Source organism: Gopherus evgoodei, chromosome 1, assembly GCF_007399415.2.
Source record: "Gopherus evgoodei ecotype Sinaloan lineage chromosome 1, rGopEvg1_v1.p, whole genome shotgun sequence".
Classification (NCBI taxonomy): Eukaryota; Metazoa; Chordata; order Testudines; family Testudinidae; genus Gopherus; species Gopherus evgoodei.
The window spans coordinates 166925371-166942649 of NC_044322.1; the positions used below are offsets into that span (position 1 = coordinate 166925371).

A 17279-nucleotide genomic window follows, 5' to 3' on the forward strand; every position below is an offset into this window, starting at 1 on the left:
CGTCCACACAGTGTGCAACGCCAGGCAAAAAAGCAAACAGGATGTTAGGAATCATTATAAAAGGTATAGAGAATAAGATGGAGAATATCTTATTGCTCGTATATAAATCCATGGTACACCCACATCTTAAATACTGCGTACAGATGTGGTCTTCTTGACTCAAAAAAGACACTGGCATTAGAAAAAGTTCAGAAATGGGCAACTAAAATTATTAGGGGTTTGGAATAGGTCCCATATGAGGAGAGATTAAAGAGGCTAGGACTTTTCAGCTTGGAAAAGAGGAGACTTATGGGGGACATGATAGAGGTATATAAAATCATGAGTGGTGTGGAGAAAGTGAATAAGAAAAAGTTATTTACTTCTTCCCATAATATAAGAACTAGGGGCCACCAAATGAAATTAATGGGCAGCAGGTTTAAAACAAATAAAAGGAAGTTGTTCTTCACACAGCACACAGTCAACCTGTGGAACTCCTTGCCTGAGGAGGTTGTGAAGGCTAGGGCTGTAACAGGGTTTAAAAGAGAACTAGATAACCTCCACGAATTTAAGTCCATTAATGGCTCTTAACCAGGATGGGTAAGGAATGGTGTCCCTAGCCTCTGTTTGTCAGAGGGTGGAAATGGATGGCAGGAGAGAGATCACTTGATCATTACCTGTTAGGTTTACTCCCTCTGGGGCACCTGGCATTGGCCACTGTTGGTAGACAGGATACTGGGCTGGATGGACCTTTGGTCTGACCCAGTATGACCATTCTTACATTCGGAGGAATGTGTGCATAATATCGTAATCATGATACTTTGCACTTTACTGCCTTTCTGAAATCTCAAACCGTTTTATCTACATTAATTAATCCTTATAATAACCTAGTGGGATATTATTATTCCCATTTTACAAGCAAGCATCTGTTGGCACAGCAAAGTTAAGAGACTTGTTCAGGATCACGTAGTGTTGGTGCCAGGTGCAGAATAAAACAGAGAGCTGGTGACTCCCAGTTCTCTGTTCCAAATAATAAATTGTGCTTCCTTCCATGGACTGAGATAATCAGATCTGAGTTTTATTTTTATAGTTCGCCTCTTCTATATGCTAAAATCTGTTGAGTACTAATGTATGAAAACTAGGACATAACATTTAAAATATAATATGTCAAAAAGAAATCTACTCCCTTTTTAACTCCATCATACTGGCTTGTTCAGGAATGCTGCTGCTGCGGGCCAATCAGTTCTTGCAATGGGGGAAGGGGTCTTGTCTGTCGGAATTTGATGGTCCCTCCCTCATTTTATATCCTATCTACCTTTGCAGCTGTCATCTTCCCAGGAGAGGATGACTAATAAGAGCACCTTCTGAAGTATCCTCAGAGCCTCTTCCTAATTATTAGCTAATGTGTCACACTTGAGTAATTCATTTCCTACATTCCATGGGCTGAACCACATTTTCCAACACTGACTGAGGCAGTAAGATACATGGACTGGGAATTAAATCCAGTTCTTCTGCATTGCAACAGAGATCACTGGGGCTAAGACTGCCACAGGTCTAATCATTTTTGCATTTGTAATTCATGTCCAGAAATTCTGGCTCTTGATATTCTAGGAACTTGAGTATTTGTGTCAAGACAATGATTTCTGTTCAACACTTGTGTTGTTTTTCAACGAGCAATTTTACAGCTTCAACCATTTTCAGATGCTCACAGTTGGCGGATACCTGAAATCTTCTCTTGGTTTCAAAAAGAGGGAAACCTCTCAGAAGAGGAGATGGCCCGAACTTTTAATTGCGGGATCGGCGCCGTCTTGGTGGTAGAGAAGGCTCTGGCTCAGCAGGTTCTGAAAGACGTACAGAGACATGAGGAAGCTTGGCTGATTGGGAAAGTTGTCTCCCGACAGACAGGTACTACTGGATTCTCATTTACCTAGAGAAATGTAGGGCCAGATCCCCAGCTGATGGAAATCAGCGAAGGTCCACTGATGTTAGCTAAGGATCTGGTCCATAGATACTCTGTCGCATTTGCTCCATAGGTGTATTAAAATGATAGTCCTGAAGACTCCACTTACAGTACATATAACACATGCTTCAGAGTGTTGGATAAATGAGTGTTAGCTTTGAAGTGGTGAGAAACAAGAAGTGCTATTGGTCTGATTCTCAGAGGTGCTGAAGTCCTTTTATGTCCTCTGTATTTCTCTGTTTACATGTAACACTCCTTCTTCTTTTTTTTTTCCCCCTATTAAGAATCTGCCCATGTTGAAGTCAATAATCTGCTTCAAGCCTTACAAGCAAATAGGTTACAGTTTTTGCACAACCATATCCAAGGCAAAACCCAAACAAGCAAAGTGAAGGTGGCTGTTCTCATCTCTGGAACAGGTGAGGCTTTTGCATTCTTCACTTCAAGGTGCAACACAGCTGTTGGAAAAAGAAACTTAGGTCCTGAACCAAAACTGCTTCAAGTTACTGGAAGTGTTCCCATGGACTTCAGTGACCTTTCAGTCAGGTGCCTAGAGATTGACATCAGGGGGCAGGCAGAACAGATTTTTGCCCTAGGCCATTTTGAATTGGATATACTCTGATCATTACCCACGGCTGCAAACTGTTTGTGAGATCACCTACATATGTAGCTTTTGCCCACACATCTCTATACCACCTTCAAGTGATCAACTAGCTGATCAGAGGGATGCAGCATTGTATTTTCAAACACATCAAACTTTCCTTCTGTGTTTTATAGACATATAGGCAGCCCCAAAAGTAACACATGCAGCATAGTTAATGCACTGGAAAGTATGTTTTACAAATGCATAACTTATTAAACCATTTCATGTTCTCTCACATGCCAGGGTTCCAAGCCAGTGCTCACTAAGGTCAATGGAAAGACACCCATTGACTTCAGGGGCCATTGACTCAGACTCCTCCTATGTTACTGTTTTTAAAAGCCATCTCGGAATCTTCAGTATATTTACCCTTCAAGAAATGCTTGGTCTTCATTTCTTCTTTTTCATTTTTAGGCACAAACCTTGAAGCCCTAATAACCAGCACAAAAAAGCCAACCAGCTATGCACAGATAGTCCTCGTCATTTCTAACAAGTCAGGCGTGGAAGGGTTAAGAAGAGCTGAAAGAGCTGATATTCCTACAAAAGTAAGCAATGTTTCACCTTTTGAATCAGATTTTGCTAACTCACTGCTGTGGAAATCTAGCCAAGTATTAATAATATTTATAGGGGAAAGGTGGAGCTGGAACGCAGGACTGGGAGCCAGAAACTCCAGAATTCTTCTATGCCACTGACTGTGCCTTCTTTCTGTCTCCCATCAGTAGGATGGAGATAATAGTATGTCTTTTATTTCCATCTTAGAGGTGTTACTGGGATTTGTTATAGGGTGTGCCTAGAAACCCCGGCCATTGTTAATGTTGCAAAACACTTAAAATTAACACACACACTCCAACAACCACCTACCTACCTACCTTTCACTTCCAGAGCTAATATTTTCCCTGCTTGGGGTCTCCCAAAAGGTGATTATTTTTATTATTAAAGTTTAAACAAAAGCCTTTCATATTGTTCAGCTGTGATGAGAAAATAGGTACATTTCAGACAATGCAAATATTTATTATTTATCAATTTATAAACAATGGAGAATTGGGCCTAATGTGAGTTCTGCCATTGATTTCAACTAGAGCAGGATCTGATGCTTAAACAAATTATTAATTATTATTATTATTATTACTGTTTGTATTATGTTAGAGAGACAAGGTGAGATAATATAGTATTCCCTCCCCTTCCCCCCACGGTAAGGGCTACAGCTGTGATCAGGACCCCATTGTGCTAGTGCCACACAAATATATAGTAAGGGTAAGATCCACAAAGGAAGTGAGGCATTGCGAAGCTCAGGGTCACAGCACCTAACTCTTAGGCACCTAGAAAGTCACCGCAATAACACTGTGCTCCCCAAAACCTGAGGGAAGCTCTACACTACGGGGTTAAGTCACCTAAGTTACACAACTCCAGCTATGTGAATAATGTAGCTGGAGTTGACATAGCTTAGGTCAACTTACTGTGTTGTCTACACCATGCTGGGTTGACGGGAGAAACTCTCCTGTCAACTTACCTCACGCTTCTCGTTTTGGTGGAGTACTGGAGTCAAGGGTAGAGCAATCTGTGGTTTATTTAATGGGTCTTTACTAGACCCGCTAAATCCACCCCTGGTGGATCTATCACAGCAGGGTCAATCCCCAGTAAGTGTAGACGTACCCTGAGTTTTCGAGTGCTTGCTCATGTCTATTCTGTATTAGGTGTGTGTGCTCGCCACATGCACCGGTGCTGGAAGTTTTTCCCTCAGCAGTATGCATAGGGGATCAGCTTTGGCGCCCTCCGGAGTGACGCCCACAAGCCCGCCGGTGATGGTGCGGGAATATCTGCCGTTTCGGCTAGCATTGTTTCGTTCTCTGTTCTTGCGAACTTTCAAATCCCATAAAATAGTTGTGTTTATATAGTCACTAGTTTTCTTAGTTACTCTTAGTAGTAGTTCTCCAACTCTTCATTAGTCCCAGGTGGGACCCAGCTGGGGTCGGGGCGCACCCTAGTCCCCAGGCTTTAAGCCCTGCGATTGCTGCAAACGGCCTATGCCCCTCAGTGATCCACATACCAGCTGCCTAAGGTGCTTAGGTGAAGGGCACATAAGTGACAAATGCCATATCTGCAAGTCCTTAAAATCTAGGACGAAGAAGGAGCGCGATATCCATTCTAAGAGCACTCCTAATGGAGTCGGCACTCACTCCAGCACCGGAGCAGTGGTCTGACTCCGTACTGAGCACTGTGGCCTCCATGCACAGTGCTCCCCTGACGCTGTACACGAACCGCACTGGTCTCCCTCCACAGCTCCAGACAAGAAGCTGAAAAAGACTGTAAGGGGAAGATCTCCTACCTCCTGCAAGGGAAAGGAAAGGGCAGGGGGAGCAACAAGACCTGGGTTGGGCAGCTCAACATCCTCCTTGGGAAGCTGGGCCCCAGCTCAAGCCAAGCAGTGCAGCCCATCCCATGCTTTGTCTGCAACTCCAGATAGCAATGCAGGCCCCAGCCAGCTTCAGGTGCCGTCAATGCCCGAAGCCCTTCAAGCAGCTCACGAGATCCTGACGCTTCTGGTGCCACCCTCACCGGCTCCCATGGTAAAACCCATGTTAGGACCTATGCATGTGTCCCCACCTCAGCAGTATCATTCCCTATCAAGAAGAACATCCCACCAGTGTTCACCAGCCCGCAGCCACCACACCTCAGGATGGGAAAGGCAGGCTCAGTGGAGCCCTATTTGGTCCTCGCACCAGGGGCACCAGTTGAGGGACTCGAGGTGTACTTGGCTAGTAGATTGGCGCAGACCCTCTGAGGCATGCGCCACCCGGCAAGAACTCTGCGACTGTCTTCAAGGGCCCAGGACTGATTGGGCACCAGAGACCACCAATCGCTGGGCTGTCATTGCCCATCTCAGGACAATTCTCCTGGCAACTAGCCCATAGTAGCTGCCAGTCCCATTCGACATCCCGGTACCAGTCGAATAGCGTGAGGCGTGGATTGCAGGTATCCGATGCAGATCCGATGAACACTGTCAGTCCCCAAGAGCCCAACCAAGAAAGTCTTGCTCAGACAGGTCAGCTTCAGGATTCAGTGACTGGAACCAATCAGACAAGAGCCACTGCTCAGCCCAATCCTGGTCGCCCAGTACCGACTGCTCCACTGCTAGCTCCAGCTTGGAGCAAGGTTCCCTGACTGTGGGACAAGCTCCAGTACCGGGGGTGCCGACTACGTTATCAGCACCGAAACCTGTCCAATGGCCCCAAGCACAGTGGCTGGCAACATGGTATCTGTGGAACCCATAGAGGTTCACCCAGCCTTCCCATGCTGCCCGATCAGTGCCGGGAGCCTCGGAGAGGCCAGTGGCCTCGGTATCCCGTCCCCCTCCGGTGCGTGAGACTCAGGTGTCTGGATGCAGGTCCAGGAAGAGCCAGGGGAGCAAGCTGCTGGACCACTAATGGACATGGAGGCTCCCACGGCACCAGCATCGTCCTCAGCCTTGTCTGGTGATGGTATCACGGGGCCTCCTCATCCAGTTCCTCAGGATAATGCCAAGGCTCACCAGGACCTTTGAAGAGGGTCGATTCTAACCTCAGCTTCAGGCAGAAGAATTGGAGGAGCCCTCGGACTCTCTCTTTGATGTCCTCTGCTCCTCGGCTCCTGCCAGGGTGGCTCTACCCCTTCATGAAGAGGTTTCCAAGATCACTAAAGCCCTGTGGCAGAACCCCTCTTCCCTGGCCCTTATCTCTAAAAGGGCTGAATGCAAGTACTTTGTGCCAACCAATGGGAATGAGTACTTATACTCCCACCCAACCCCTGATTCCCTTGTGATCGAGGTGGTTAACAACAAGGAGAGGCAAGGAAAACCTGGGGCCACCCCCGAAAATAAAGACTCCAGGAGGCTGGATCTTTTCAGAAGTAAAGTTTAATTCATCTTCCAGCATTCAACTCAGAGTAGCCAACCACCAAGTCCTCCTTGGCCAATATGACTTCAATATGTGGCAAGTCATGGCCAAGTTCAAAGGGTTGCTCCCTGAGGCTTCTAAGACGGAGTTCCGAGCAATCCTCAATGAGGGCACAACTGTGACCAGGGCAGCCCTCCAGGCAGTGTCAGATGCTGCTGATGCTGGCCACACCATGGCTTCTGTTATCTCCATGTGGCGAAGCTCTTGCCTGCTCCTCTCTGGGTTGTCCACCGAGATCCAGCAGTCTATGCAGGACATGCCCTCCGATGGCTGGGACCAATTTGCAGGACAAACAGACAGCAAATTGCATGGTCTCAAGGACTCCCACACCAGCCTGAAGACCCTGAGTCTCTGTTTCCCAGCCACAGCATGTAAGCGGTTCAAACCGCAGCAGCCGCAGGGCCAGGGGAGTCAGCCTCAGCAGGACCAGCCCCATAAATGAGCCAAGGGCTACAAGTGCCATCTGAGCCACCCACCTCCACCCTCTGCCCAGTCAAGCTTGACCCAGAATAAGCAGGGGGCCACATGGTCATTTTGAGGGTGTGCCTGAGGGCGACCTACCAGACTATTCTCCGGATCCATCCTTCCCTATGTTCTCCAACCACCTTTCCCTCTTCCTCCCTGCCTGGACAGCTATAACCTCAGACCGATGGGTCCTCAGCACAGTGGAACAGGATTATACGCTCCAGTTCCTTTCTACCTCACCTTCCCACTAGTCTTCCCCGTCCCTCTTCAGGAACCCCTCTCACGAAAATCTCCTCGCACAGGAGGTAAAGGAGTTGCTACGACTGGGTGCGGTGGAAGAAGTTCCTCTTGAGTACAGGAACAAGGGGTTCTGTTCCTGGTACTTTTTAATCTCAATAGCCAAGGGCAGTCTACAGCCCATTCTGGACCTGCGAGGCCTTAACAAGTACCTAAAAGAGTTAAAGTTCTGCATGGCCTCTCTGGCTTCTATTAGCCCCTCCCTGGATCTGGGAGACTGGTATGCCGCCCTCGACTTGAAGGACGCATACTTCCACATAGCAATCTTTCAAGGACACAGACGCTTCGTCCAATTTATGGTGGGGCCCCACCACTACCAGTTTGCGGTCCTCCTGTTCAGCCTGGCGACAGCACTGAGAGTGTTTATCAAGTGCATGTCAATGGTAACGGCTTACGTCAGGCGCTGGGGTATCCAGATCAACTCGTACCTCAACGACTGGCTCGTTAAGGGCAGCTCCAGGTCTCGGGTCCAAAGGGATGTCGCAGTGCTTCAAGCTATGTGCCGCTCTCTGGGCCTACTGGTAAACGACAAAATGTCGACATTAGTGCCAGTGCAGAGGATAGAGTTCATTGGAGCAGTCCTCGACTCGACCTGCACCAAGGCGTTGCTGCCACTGGAAAAGTTTCACACATTGACGACCTCATCATGGAAGTCTCCATTTCCCTCTGACTACAGCCAGGGTCTGTCTGCACCTTCTGGGCCACATAGAAGCATGCACTTATGTGGTCTGCCATGCCAGGCTCCAAATATGGCCCCTGCGACAATGGCTGGTGATGGTATATTCCCAGTCCCGAGACCCCCTGGAGAAGATGTTACCATTCCCCAGGCAATACTTATCTCACTGCGATGGTGGACTGACCACAGGACAGTCCTGGAAGGGGTTCCATTTGACAACCCTCCACACTCACACTGTGAGGTCCCCAGACAAAGCGCAGTTGCACATAAACATCAAAGAGCTCTGAGCAGTCTGGTTGGCGGGGAAATTCGTCTTGCTCCATCTGTCGGGTAGGGTGGTACGAGTCCTGATGGACAACACAGCCTCGATGTTTTACATCAGCAGGCAAGGGAGCACACGATTGTCTGCTCTCTGCCAAGAGGCATTCTATCTACGGGATTTCTGCATCAGCCACAAAATCCCCCTGAAAGCTTGTCACCTTTCCAGCGTCAGGAACATGCTGGCAGATCAGCTCAGTAGGGACTTCTCCTCTCACCACTAGTGGTCGCTCCATCCAGAGGTAGCCTACATTATCTTCCAAAGGTGGTGAATTCCCCAAATGGACCTCTCTGCTACCAGACAGTACAGAAAATGCCACCAGTTTTGTTCTCTGCAAGCTCTGAGCAAGGGCTCCCTCTCGGACACCTTCCTCCTGTTGTGGTCATGGAGCCTGATGTACATGTTCCCTCCAATTCCGCTCATCAGCAGGGCCCTGGCAAAGACCAAGAGAGACAAGATGCAGGTCATCATGATCGCCTCGATGTGGCCTCGCCAGCACTGGTTCAGCATGCTCATGAGCCTGTTCACGGCCACTCCCAGGCCCCTGCCCAACTGACTGGACCTGCAGTCAGAGGACCATGGTTGACACCTCCACCCCCACCTTGGGTCCCTCCACCTCTCGCCGTGGATGCTGCATGGCTGAACCCGGAGGAACGGACCTGTTCAAAAGGAGTCCAAGAGGTCCTCCTGAAGTGAGAAGCCCTCAACTAGACTGACTTACCTGGCTAAGTGGACTAGGTTTTCCTACTGGGCTGCAAACAGGGCATCTTTCTCTCATAGTCCTCCATACATCCTGGACTACCCGCTTCATTTGAGGAACCAGAGCCTGGCACGTTCTTCCATTAGAGTGCATCTCACGGCAATCTCTGCTTTTCACCCACCGATCCAAGGACAGATGGTGTTTTCCCAAGACATCATGGTCAAATTCCTGAGGCGGCCTGAGACACCCTTCCCGCAGGTACGGGCCCCTGTTCCGCAGTGGGATCTTAACTTGGTGCTCTCTAGGCTCACCAGCCTGCTCTTTGAGCCACTGGGTTTCTGCTTCCTTTCCCACCTGTCGTGGAAGGTCGCATTCCTAGTGGCGGAGATGTTGGCAAGACGGGTGTCTGAAATTAAAGACTTGACCTCAGAACCTCCATACACAATCTTCTACAAAGATACGGTTCAGTTGCGGCCCCACCTGGCCTTCCTGCCAAAGGTGGTCTCCACCTTCCATATGAACCAGGATATCTTCCTCCCGGTGTTCTGTCCCATACTACACAAGGCCAGTGAAGAGAGGCATCTTCTTACCCTGGACGTCCAGAGGGCCGTGGCTTTCTACTTAGAACATACCAAGCCTTTCCATAAATCGACTCAACTCTTCATCGCTACAGTGGATAGGAGGAAGGGTCACCTGGTGTCTTCACAGAGGATTTCCAATTGAATTACCTTGTGCATAAGAACTTATGATCTGGCGGGGGTTCCACCGCTGCAAATTGTCAGAGCCCACTTGATGAGAGTATAGGTGTTTTCAGTGGCCTTCCTGGCGCACATCCCTATCCAGGACATCTGTAGAGCCGCAACATGGTCCTCTGTTCACAAGTTTACTGCTCATTATGCCATCACTTAGCAGGCCAGGGACGACGCTGGGTTTGGCAAAATTGTGTTGCAATCGTCACGTCCATGAACTTCTACCCACCTCCAGGGGTACTGCTTGGGAGTCATCTAATATGGAATGGACATGAGCAAGCACTTGAAGAAAAGAGAGTTAACTTTTTCATAACTGATGTTCTTCGAGATGTGTTGCTCATGTTCATGCCATGACCTGCCCTCCTTCCCCACTGTCGGAGTTTCCAGCAAGAAGGAACTGAGAGTGGGGAGAGCTGGCGGTGCCTCTTACACCACGCCAAGCGGGCACCACTCCAGAGGGCGCCAGAGCTGGTCCCTTATGGATACTGCTGAGGGAAAAACTTCCAGCACCGGTGCACGTGGCGAGCACACATTCCTAATATGGAATGGACATGAGCAACACATCTCGAAGAACACGGGTTACAGAAAAGGTAACTGTTTTTTAGGCATCGAGGCTCCCTATCCAATGCATGGGGAGAGAGAGGCACCTCAGAACACAATCTGCAAAAGCCAGCACATTAAGTGGGGAGCTGCCTAAGCTAGCCAGTGGGAGATGCTGACAAGCTAAACCCCTCCCCTCTTTTGGAGATAGGCACCTAAGTCCAGGCTGCAGGGAGGCATCAAGGTCTGCTTAGAGATCCACAAATGAGAACCAGCCATGTAGAGGCAGGTACCTTAGGCGCCTATGGGATTTTTTGCAGGAATGACTTAGGCACTTGACTCAGTCCCTGTGAAATGGGGGGAGGGGAAGGAAGTCGCAGTGCCCACCTTATAGCTTTTAGCCTAGTCGTTAGAACACTCTACCTGGGATGTGGGAACCCTATGTTCAATCCCCACCTCTCTGGCAAAGGGGGAGCGAGGATTTGAAGGGAGGACTTCCACCTCTGAGAAGAGCGTTCTAACCACTGAGCTATGGGATCTTCAGGTGCAGGGCTCTCTACCTTTCCAGCGGAAGGTGTTCCCCATTGGATAAACAATGCAAGAGTGATTGGAGCAGGGGTGCTGGGCCCTGAATGAGTCTCCCACTTCCCTGATGGGTGCCCTAACCACTGGACTTGCCGTATCATTTTCGTGTGCTCTCATTCTCTGGCCCAGTGACTATTTATCTATAGTAGAACAGTCCTGGGGCCAGATTGAGAGTGGGAATGATTCTGGAGTCCAGGGACTAGGACATTCAGCGGGGAGGGAGGGAGGAGATCTGGGGTCCAGTCCTTGTGTTCCAATCACTTAAATTATTTATCTACAGTGGAACAGCTTCACCAGAAGAGGTGGAGAGAGCCTCACAACAGAACATCCTGTAGCTCAGGGGTTATAGCACTTTCTTGAGAAGTGGGAGTCCCCTGTTCTAATCCTTTCTCTCGGGGGGAATTGAACCTGGGCTTCCCACATCCTGGGCAAGTGCTCTAACTACTGAACTAAAAGTTATCAGGTGCATGGCACCACCACTGCTTCCTCCTCATGCCAGATTTTGAACCACACTTGGTCTAGTAGGCATGCTCAGAGGTTGCCTACAGCATTGGACCCTGCTTGTGACTTAGGCGTTCAGTCACTTATCTTCTTCTGGTTCGTGAATCACTCTGGGACTTGAGCAGGAGATAGGTGTCCGGATGCCTAGAGGGAGGCAGTAGTGCGCTTGCCCAGAACATGACACCCATAAGTGCTGAGTGAGTTTAGAGGCCTACAGGGATTAGCGGGTGTTTTGTGGATCTCACCCTAAGAGACAGTGTCTGTCCTGAAGAATTCACAATCTAAATGAACAAGACAGAATGGGAAGGGAATCAGAGCCACACAGAGGTGAAGTGACTTGCCAAGGGTTACACAATAGGTCAGTAGCAAAGCCAGTAATAGAAGCAATTCCAGCCCTATCCACACTGCCAATGCGTTGAACAGCTGCACAGCCAATTTAGCATAAACTTTTCAAATCTAACATGCTGACTTTAAACCCTATTGTTTTTTGTAAATTTCATTGGCATTTAACAGGCCTCATTATTTTAAAGCTATGGATATTTTAAGAAAATAGTTTAGTAGTTTTAATTTTAAAATTATTCACATTTAAATATGACATGCGTGTCCTTAGCAGAGAAAACTTGAACTGGAGCAATCCTCAGCCTTACCTAGCTGTTCCTTCTTAACATGCCTATAATTAGCCCTCTGGCCTTTTGTGGGGCCCTATGTTACATTTTTTTAATGGGTGGGGGGAGGGGAGAATCTTGTTTGCAATTTAAACTGATCTAAGGTTTGGCTGGGTTTAAACCCTGTAGATTGTTTTAAGGCTTCATATGAACTGAAGCTGGTTAAGCCAGTCTAAGAGTTAGGGTGCTTGTTATATTTTTCAGGTTATTAATAATAATTAATTGTTAATGGTCCAAATCCTATAGTCTTAAACTGAGTTTAAGCAGGCAAAGCTCCCACTGCTTTCAACATGAGTTTGGCTGAATATAGTCTGAGTTGAAAACTACAGGATTTGATCTACTATTACTTACGTGCATTTCTGAAGTGCTCATCCTTGTAATAGCTGGACACCCTTCTTTGGTCATATCTAGAATTTTAGATTTTTGTTTGATTATAACACAGTATTTCAGCATGTTCTTGTTATATGAAAGAGTCAATTAATCCACATTCGTGTCTGTTTCTCCCTGTTTTGGATATTGTAGGTAATTGACCATAAATTGTATGGAAGTCGCACAGAATTTGATAATGCGGTTGATAAAGTCCTTGAAGAATTCTCAGTTGAACTGATCTGTCTCGCAGGATTTATGCGGATTTTGTCTGGTCCCTTTGTCAAAAAGTGGGATGGTAAATATGCTATTTTAATATATACTTCTAAACAAGACAAAAGACATTTGCAGTTGCAATTAAGCACTGTATTTAGTATGGCAAACATGTAAAGAAAACAAGGCAAGTGTACATAGATGATTGACCACTTAAATTGGAATGCCTTTTTATCAACTATACTCTGGATTTTTAAGAAGGTACATGACTGCTGAAGGTTGGAACTATGGGCGGCCAGTGACCCAGCCATTGGGGGAGGAGGATAGCCCCTGGCTCCACCCATTGTGCCAGATGCCCTGTCCCTCCCTCTTCCCTCCCCTGCACTGGGCGACTGGGTGGCACAGCCGCAGCGCCCCCAGCACTAGTGCGCTGGGTAGCGCGGTCTGAGCACTGGGTAGGCAGCGTAGGCCGAGCACCAGCCACCCTGAGTCCCTGCGGGAGGCAGGCCAGCCAGCCCCAGTTAACCTGGGCCAGGGCAGAGCGCCGGGAACTGCAGGAGGGAGTCTGGGGGCAGAGAATGGCCAGGGCCACACCAGGCAGTTTGGGGAGGCACAGCTTCCCCCAGCCTACGATACCTGTCGCCTGTGGTTGGAACAGAAACCTTCCCTCTCCCCAAAACTGCAGCTAAAGCACCTGCTTTGGTTGCACGGGGAGTTACAAACTTAAAGCAATTGAGTGACACACCAGTTGCATATCATTAGCCAGCCAGCCAACCAACCAGTTGCTGATCCCATCGTTGGTGATGACGATTGGGATGATGCAGGAATAAGCCATGACATGCTGATAGTTTGTTCAAAGGCTGAGGCTGTAGCATTTATAGAAATAGTTCAAGCTGCAATGTCATTTAGTACTCCCTCTGGTCCTAAATAAGTGTAAGGCCTGAGAGTACACTTCACGTACCTAGGATTTTAACACGATATGGTTGGAAATCCCCAGCCAAGCCAATAGTGGGGGGAAACATGCTTATTCATGGGATGCCTTATACAATATCTGCACACGGTAGTAATGTCTTCCCCGGCTCTGTGCTATAGATCCCTTTCCTTAGCCTTCCCTGTTCCCAAACCCGTGCCCAAGTTTCAGGATAGGAGGCCATTACAAGTGATCTATACTATGATGGGTTATATGTCGCCTTTTTGTGTTAGGTCACCTACTCAGCTACTGCTCTTAAGCTGAAATTCCCATCAGGCTGTCTTTATCCTACATGTTCCCACCACTCTCAGGTGTGTGCATAGCTTTTACCTTTTAGCTTTAGTTGCTACAGAAAAAGGGGAGAGAAGACAAAATTTAAAAAACCCTCCACCACCTCAGCTAATGGCTTTGTGGGGCCAGGGAGGGAAATTCCTTCCTAACCCCAAACAGAGCAATTGGAGTGACCCAGAGCATATGAACAGGAATCAATTCAAGGGACCTTTTAGGGCATCCAGAAACGAGCCATCGCACCAAACATAGAACCTTGTTAATATGATGAAAGGTCACCCCTTGTGTCAGTCTTAGGGGCTGGTGAGTAGGGAGCTCTTCAACTTGCTGTGAGAAAGCAAAATTGGTTCCTAATCCCCCTGCCAGACCCTTTTAAATCCTGCTATTATGGAGGAGGGGGCCACCTTAATCCCAAATTGCAAGGAGGCCAGATTACTTTCCTCCTGTAGAGAAATAAACGAGAAGGGTGAAGGGAGCCAGTATCTTTCCCTTCTCTTTATCATTTGCATTGGAACTTCTTTCTACTTCCTTCTGATGGAGGCATTGTGTGTAACCTGCTTCTATAAAGGAGAGGATAAGAGAAATCTGGTATTGAAATTCTTACACAAGTAAATGGTGCACTCAGTTTCCACTGATTCAGGAAGCAGGCAATAGGAGCAGGTATTGCAGGGGAAACAGTTTGGAACAGGGAAAACTCAGTTGCATGGACAACTTCCCATTCCTGTGCTTGGGTTAGAGACTGGGGCCCAAGCAGTTCTGTTACAGTTTTACTTCTGTACTAGCAGCTGTTAGCAGGTCACTGGGTGGCAGGTCTGGCCTGCCTAGATCTTAAAAACCCTGTGGAACAAGGTTCAAGACCTGAAGTCCCTGACAAAACCAGAGAGCTTCACAACCTTTTGCACAAGTATTTTCAATTCTTCCCTTCCCATGAATGTTTTTGTGATTAAGTAGCAGTAACAGGACAGAGAGGCAAAAGCTTTCAGGACTTTTATCAGTTATCTCCTGGTAACCTGCCCCTGCCTTTCCCCTGTCACCCAGTTTACCCTCTGGCCTGTCTCAGACTCTGACCTCCTGGTATCTGAACTGGTCCAACTCCTGCTCTGACCAGTAGGTCAGATTCCCCACATCCTGGTCATGACATGGTTCCTCTCTGGTCCTGCAATGTTGAAGGTGAATCTTAGCAGAAAGGATGCATGAAGAACAGCCTCCTATACTGCAGCTCCTGGGGATACTGCAACAAGGAACTCAAACTCAGCTGAAGTGTCACTGTCACAGTATTGTCCCCAGTACATTTTTGCCCAAGGACGAAACAATCACTGGAAGAAGACCTGGCATATTGAAGCCGAAGAAAAGCCTTATTTGAACAAAATAGGCTGGAGATAGTGTTGAAGACCTGTTGGGATTTATGCTATACTTATCCCTAGAATGCTACCAATGTCATTGTCTGGAGCAAATTGTGTACGTCCAAATTGTGCACTGGACTCCATAGGACATGGCCCTCATCTTGCACTGTCTGTCTTCACTTGGGCCACTTTTCCCATTGCAGTACATTTCCCCCTCCCCGGAATTGGACCCTGCTGCCCCTAACATTAGTCAGCCAAGTGTCTCACCGCAGTGCAATTAAGCTGTTGGTGAATACTGGCGGCATGCAACTCACACATGAGGCATGGAGTGACATTTGTGTACAAGTTACCCTAATGTGAGGCACATGTTCTTGTCTTCCTGTTACCTGAAAAGGAATTTTTTGTTTGTTCTGAACTGAGCGTCAGATCCTCAGCTGCTGTGAAATGACATCACACCATAGACTTCATTCTGGCCCAGGATTTCCAGTGCAGTTTGTCAGACAAAATAATAACTTAGAGGAGGAGGAAAGACCTTTTTGAGGAGTGGAGATGGCCTGATGGCTTAGCTATAGGAATAGTATGTCTGTGATTAGCGTTCAGCCCTATTCTGAGGCTAGCTAGTGACTAGAATGCTCACAGAGCATAGGCAGTCACCTCTAGGAGAGAGGCCTAGTGCTGCTCAGTACTATAATGGGGACCCTGCTGACTGTTCATTAGGAGAAACCCCTCAGGAAAAGAGCATTATACTGACTTTTTTCAATAGAAGGGGAAAGCTGTGGTGTGTTTCTGCTTCTTGGAAGGGCAGGGGGATACTCCTGTGTAGGCAGCAGTTCTCTTCTGTTAAGACTGAACAGTCCTTAGTGGTTAGGAAACTAACCTAGGAAGAAATCTCACCACTTCCATGGAAGCTTGTGTGACACTCCCTGCCACCATGGGCCAATATTCTAAGTCACTAACTTGAGTGGATATTAAGCACTATGAGCAATAGGAGTGTGTCTAGTCAGATGAAGAGCAAGCCATGACACTGGGGAAGAGACCACCACCACCACCACAAAGAACAAGGAGCTATAAACAAACGATAGTCATGGCAGAGCTTCTTGGGAGAAGTGTACCACATATGTGCAAATGTTTTATTGTTCCCAACCCTGATCAGCTGAAAATAGATGGCGTAGAACGTAGATTCCTGATGATTTTGGGCTGCTTTGTCATGGCATTATGAGCATTTTGCATTCTGGTTAACGATGAGGCATTTACTTGATGTTTAAACTTGTGAAACGAGGGCTGAGAGCTAAGAGGAGATGATGATTTCATTTATTCTTTTCTAGGAAAAATACTGAATGTTCATCCATCTTTACTACCATCTTTTAAAGGAGCAAATGCCCATAAATTGGTATTACAAGCTGGAGTCCGAATCAGTGGCTGTACTGTGCACTTTGTAGCTGTAAGTACCCCATTTCTAACAGAAATGAGCAGCTTTGAAAAACGTGCAGTGAATATCATGGTTGGAATAATACCTGTGTCAAAATGATCTGTCTCTTCCTCTTCATTTGTAGAAATGTACAGTGAGATGAATTCTTTAGAATGTTGTGCAGTACGGGAATTGGAAATAAATACTATACTAGAATTCAGGCTTTATCTACACTTGCTTTTTTTCCGTGCCGCTTCCTACCATTGGTAACAGTAGTGCTGCTCCACCAGTTGTCATATCAATGGGAGCGCTAGCACAAGCAAGGCCTTGGTGATGAGCAGCATCTTTATCCACTATCATGTTTCCAAGTCCTGTGTTTTTAATCATGAGCCTCACTCTGTTTAGTGTTCTTAGAGTCCAGTTGCTGGAATCAAGGAAGGCCTGAGAATCTCAGCTTTTGTTAAAAACAAAAAATTGTTCCAGCTCTCATGCTTGCAGAGAAAAGCTTGAAACTATGGAGTGACTGTAACCTAAAGGCTCACACCCCACCAGGCAAAGGAAAGAACCCTAACTGTATTCATTTTGCAAAAGTTTTTTTTTTTTTCTTTTAACACTTGGAGTTGGCAATATTGCCACCATGTTGTCAAGACTTGCTTTGAGCAGGATTAGCAATAGTCTTAGGCCCAGCT

At 47.3% G+C, this 17279-nt stretch overlaps 1 protein-coding gene across 4 annotated transcripts in view; it reads left to right on the forward strand.

Moving 5' to 3' along the window:
• Positions 1 to 17279, forward strand: part of GART (phosphoribosylglycinamide formyltransferase, phosphoribosylglycinamide synthetase, phosphoribosylaminoimidazole synthetase) — a 56340-nt gene that overhangs the window by 36759 nt on the left and 2302 nt on the right. For all 4 annotated transcript variants that reach the window (XM_030578727.1, XM_030578743.1, XM_030578718.1 and 1 more), the window contains 5 exons: positions 1678 to 1881; positions 2221 to 2352; positions 2988 to 3118; positions 12525 to 12666; positions 16508 to 16623. In XM_030578727.1, coding sequence (XP_030434587.1) covers positions 1678 to 1881; positions 2221 to 2352; positions 2988 to 3118; positions 12525 to 12666; positions 16508 to 16623 — 725 coding nt within the window. The remainder of the gene's footprint in view (positions 1 to 1677; positions 1882 to 2220; positions 2353 to 2987; positions 3119 to 12524; positions 12667 to 16507; positions 16624 to 17279) is intronic.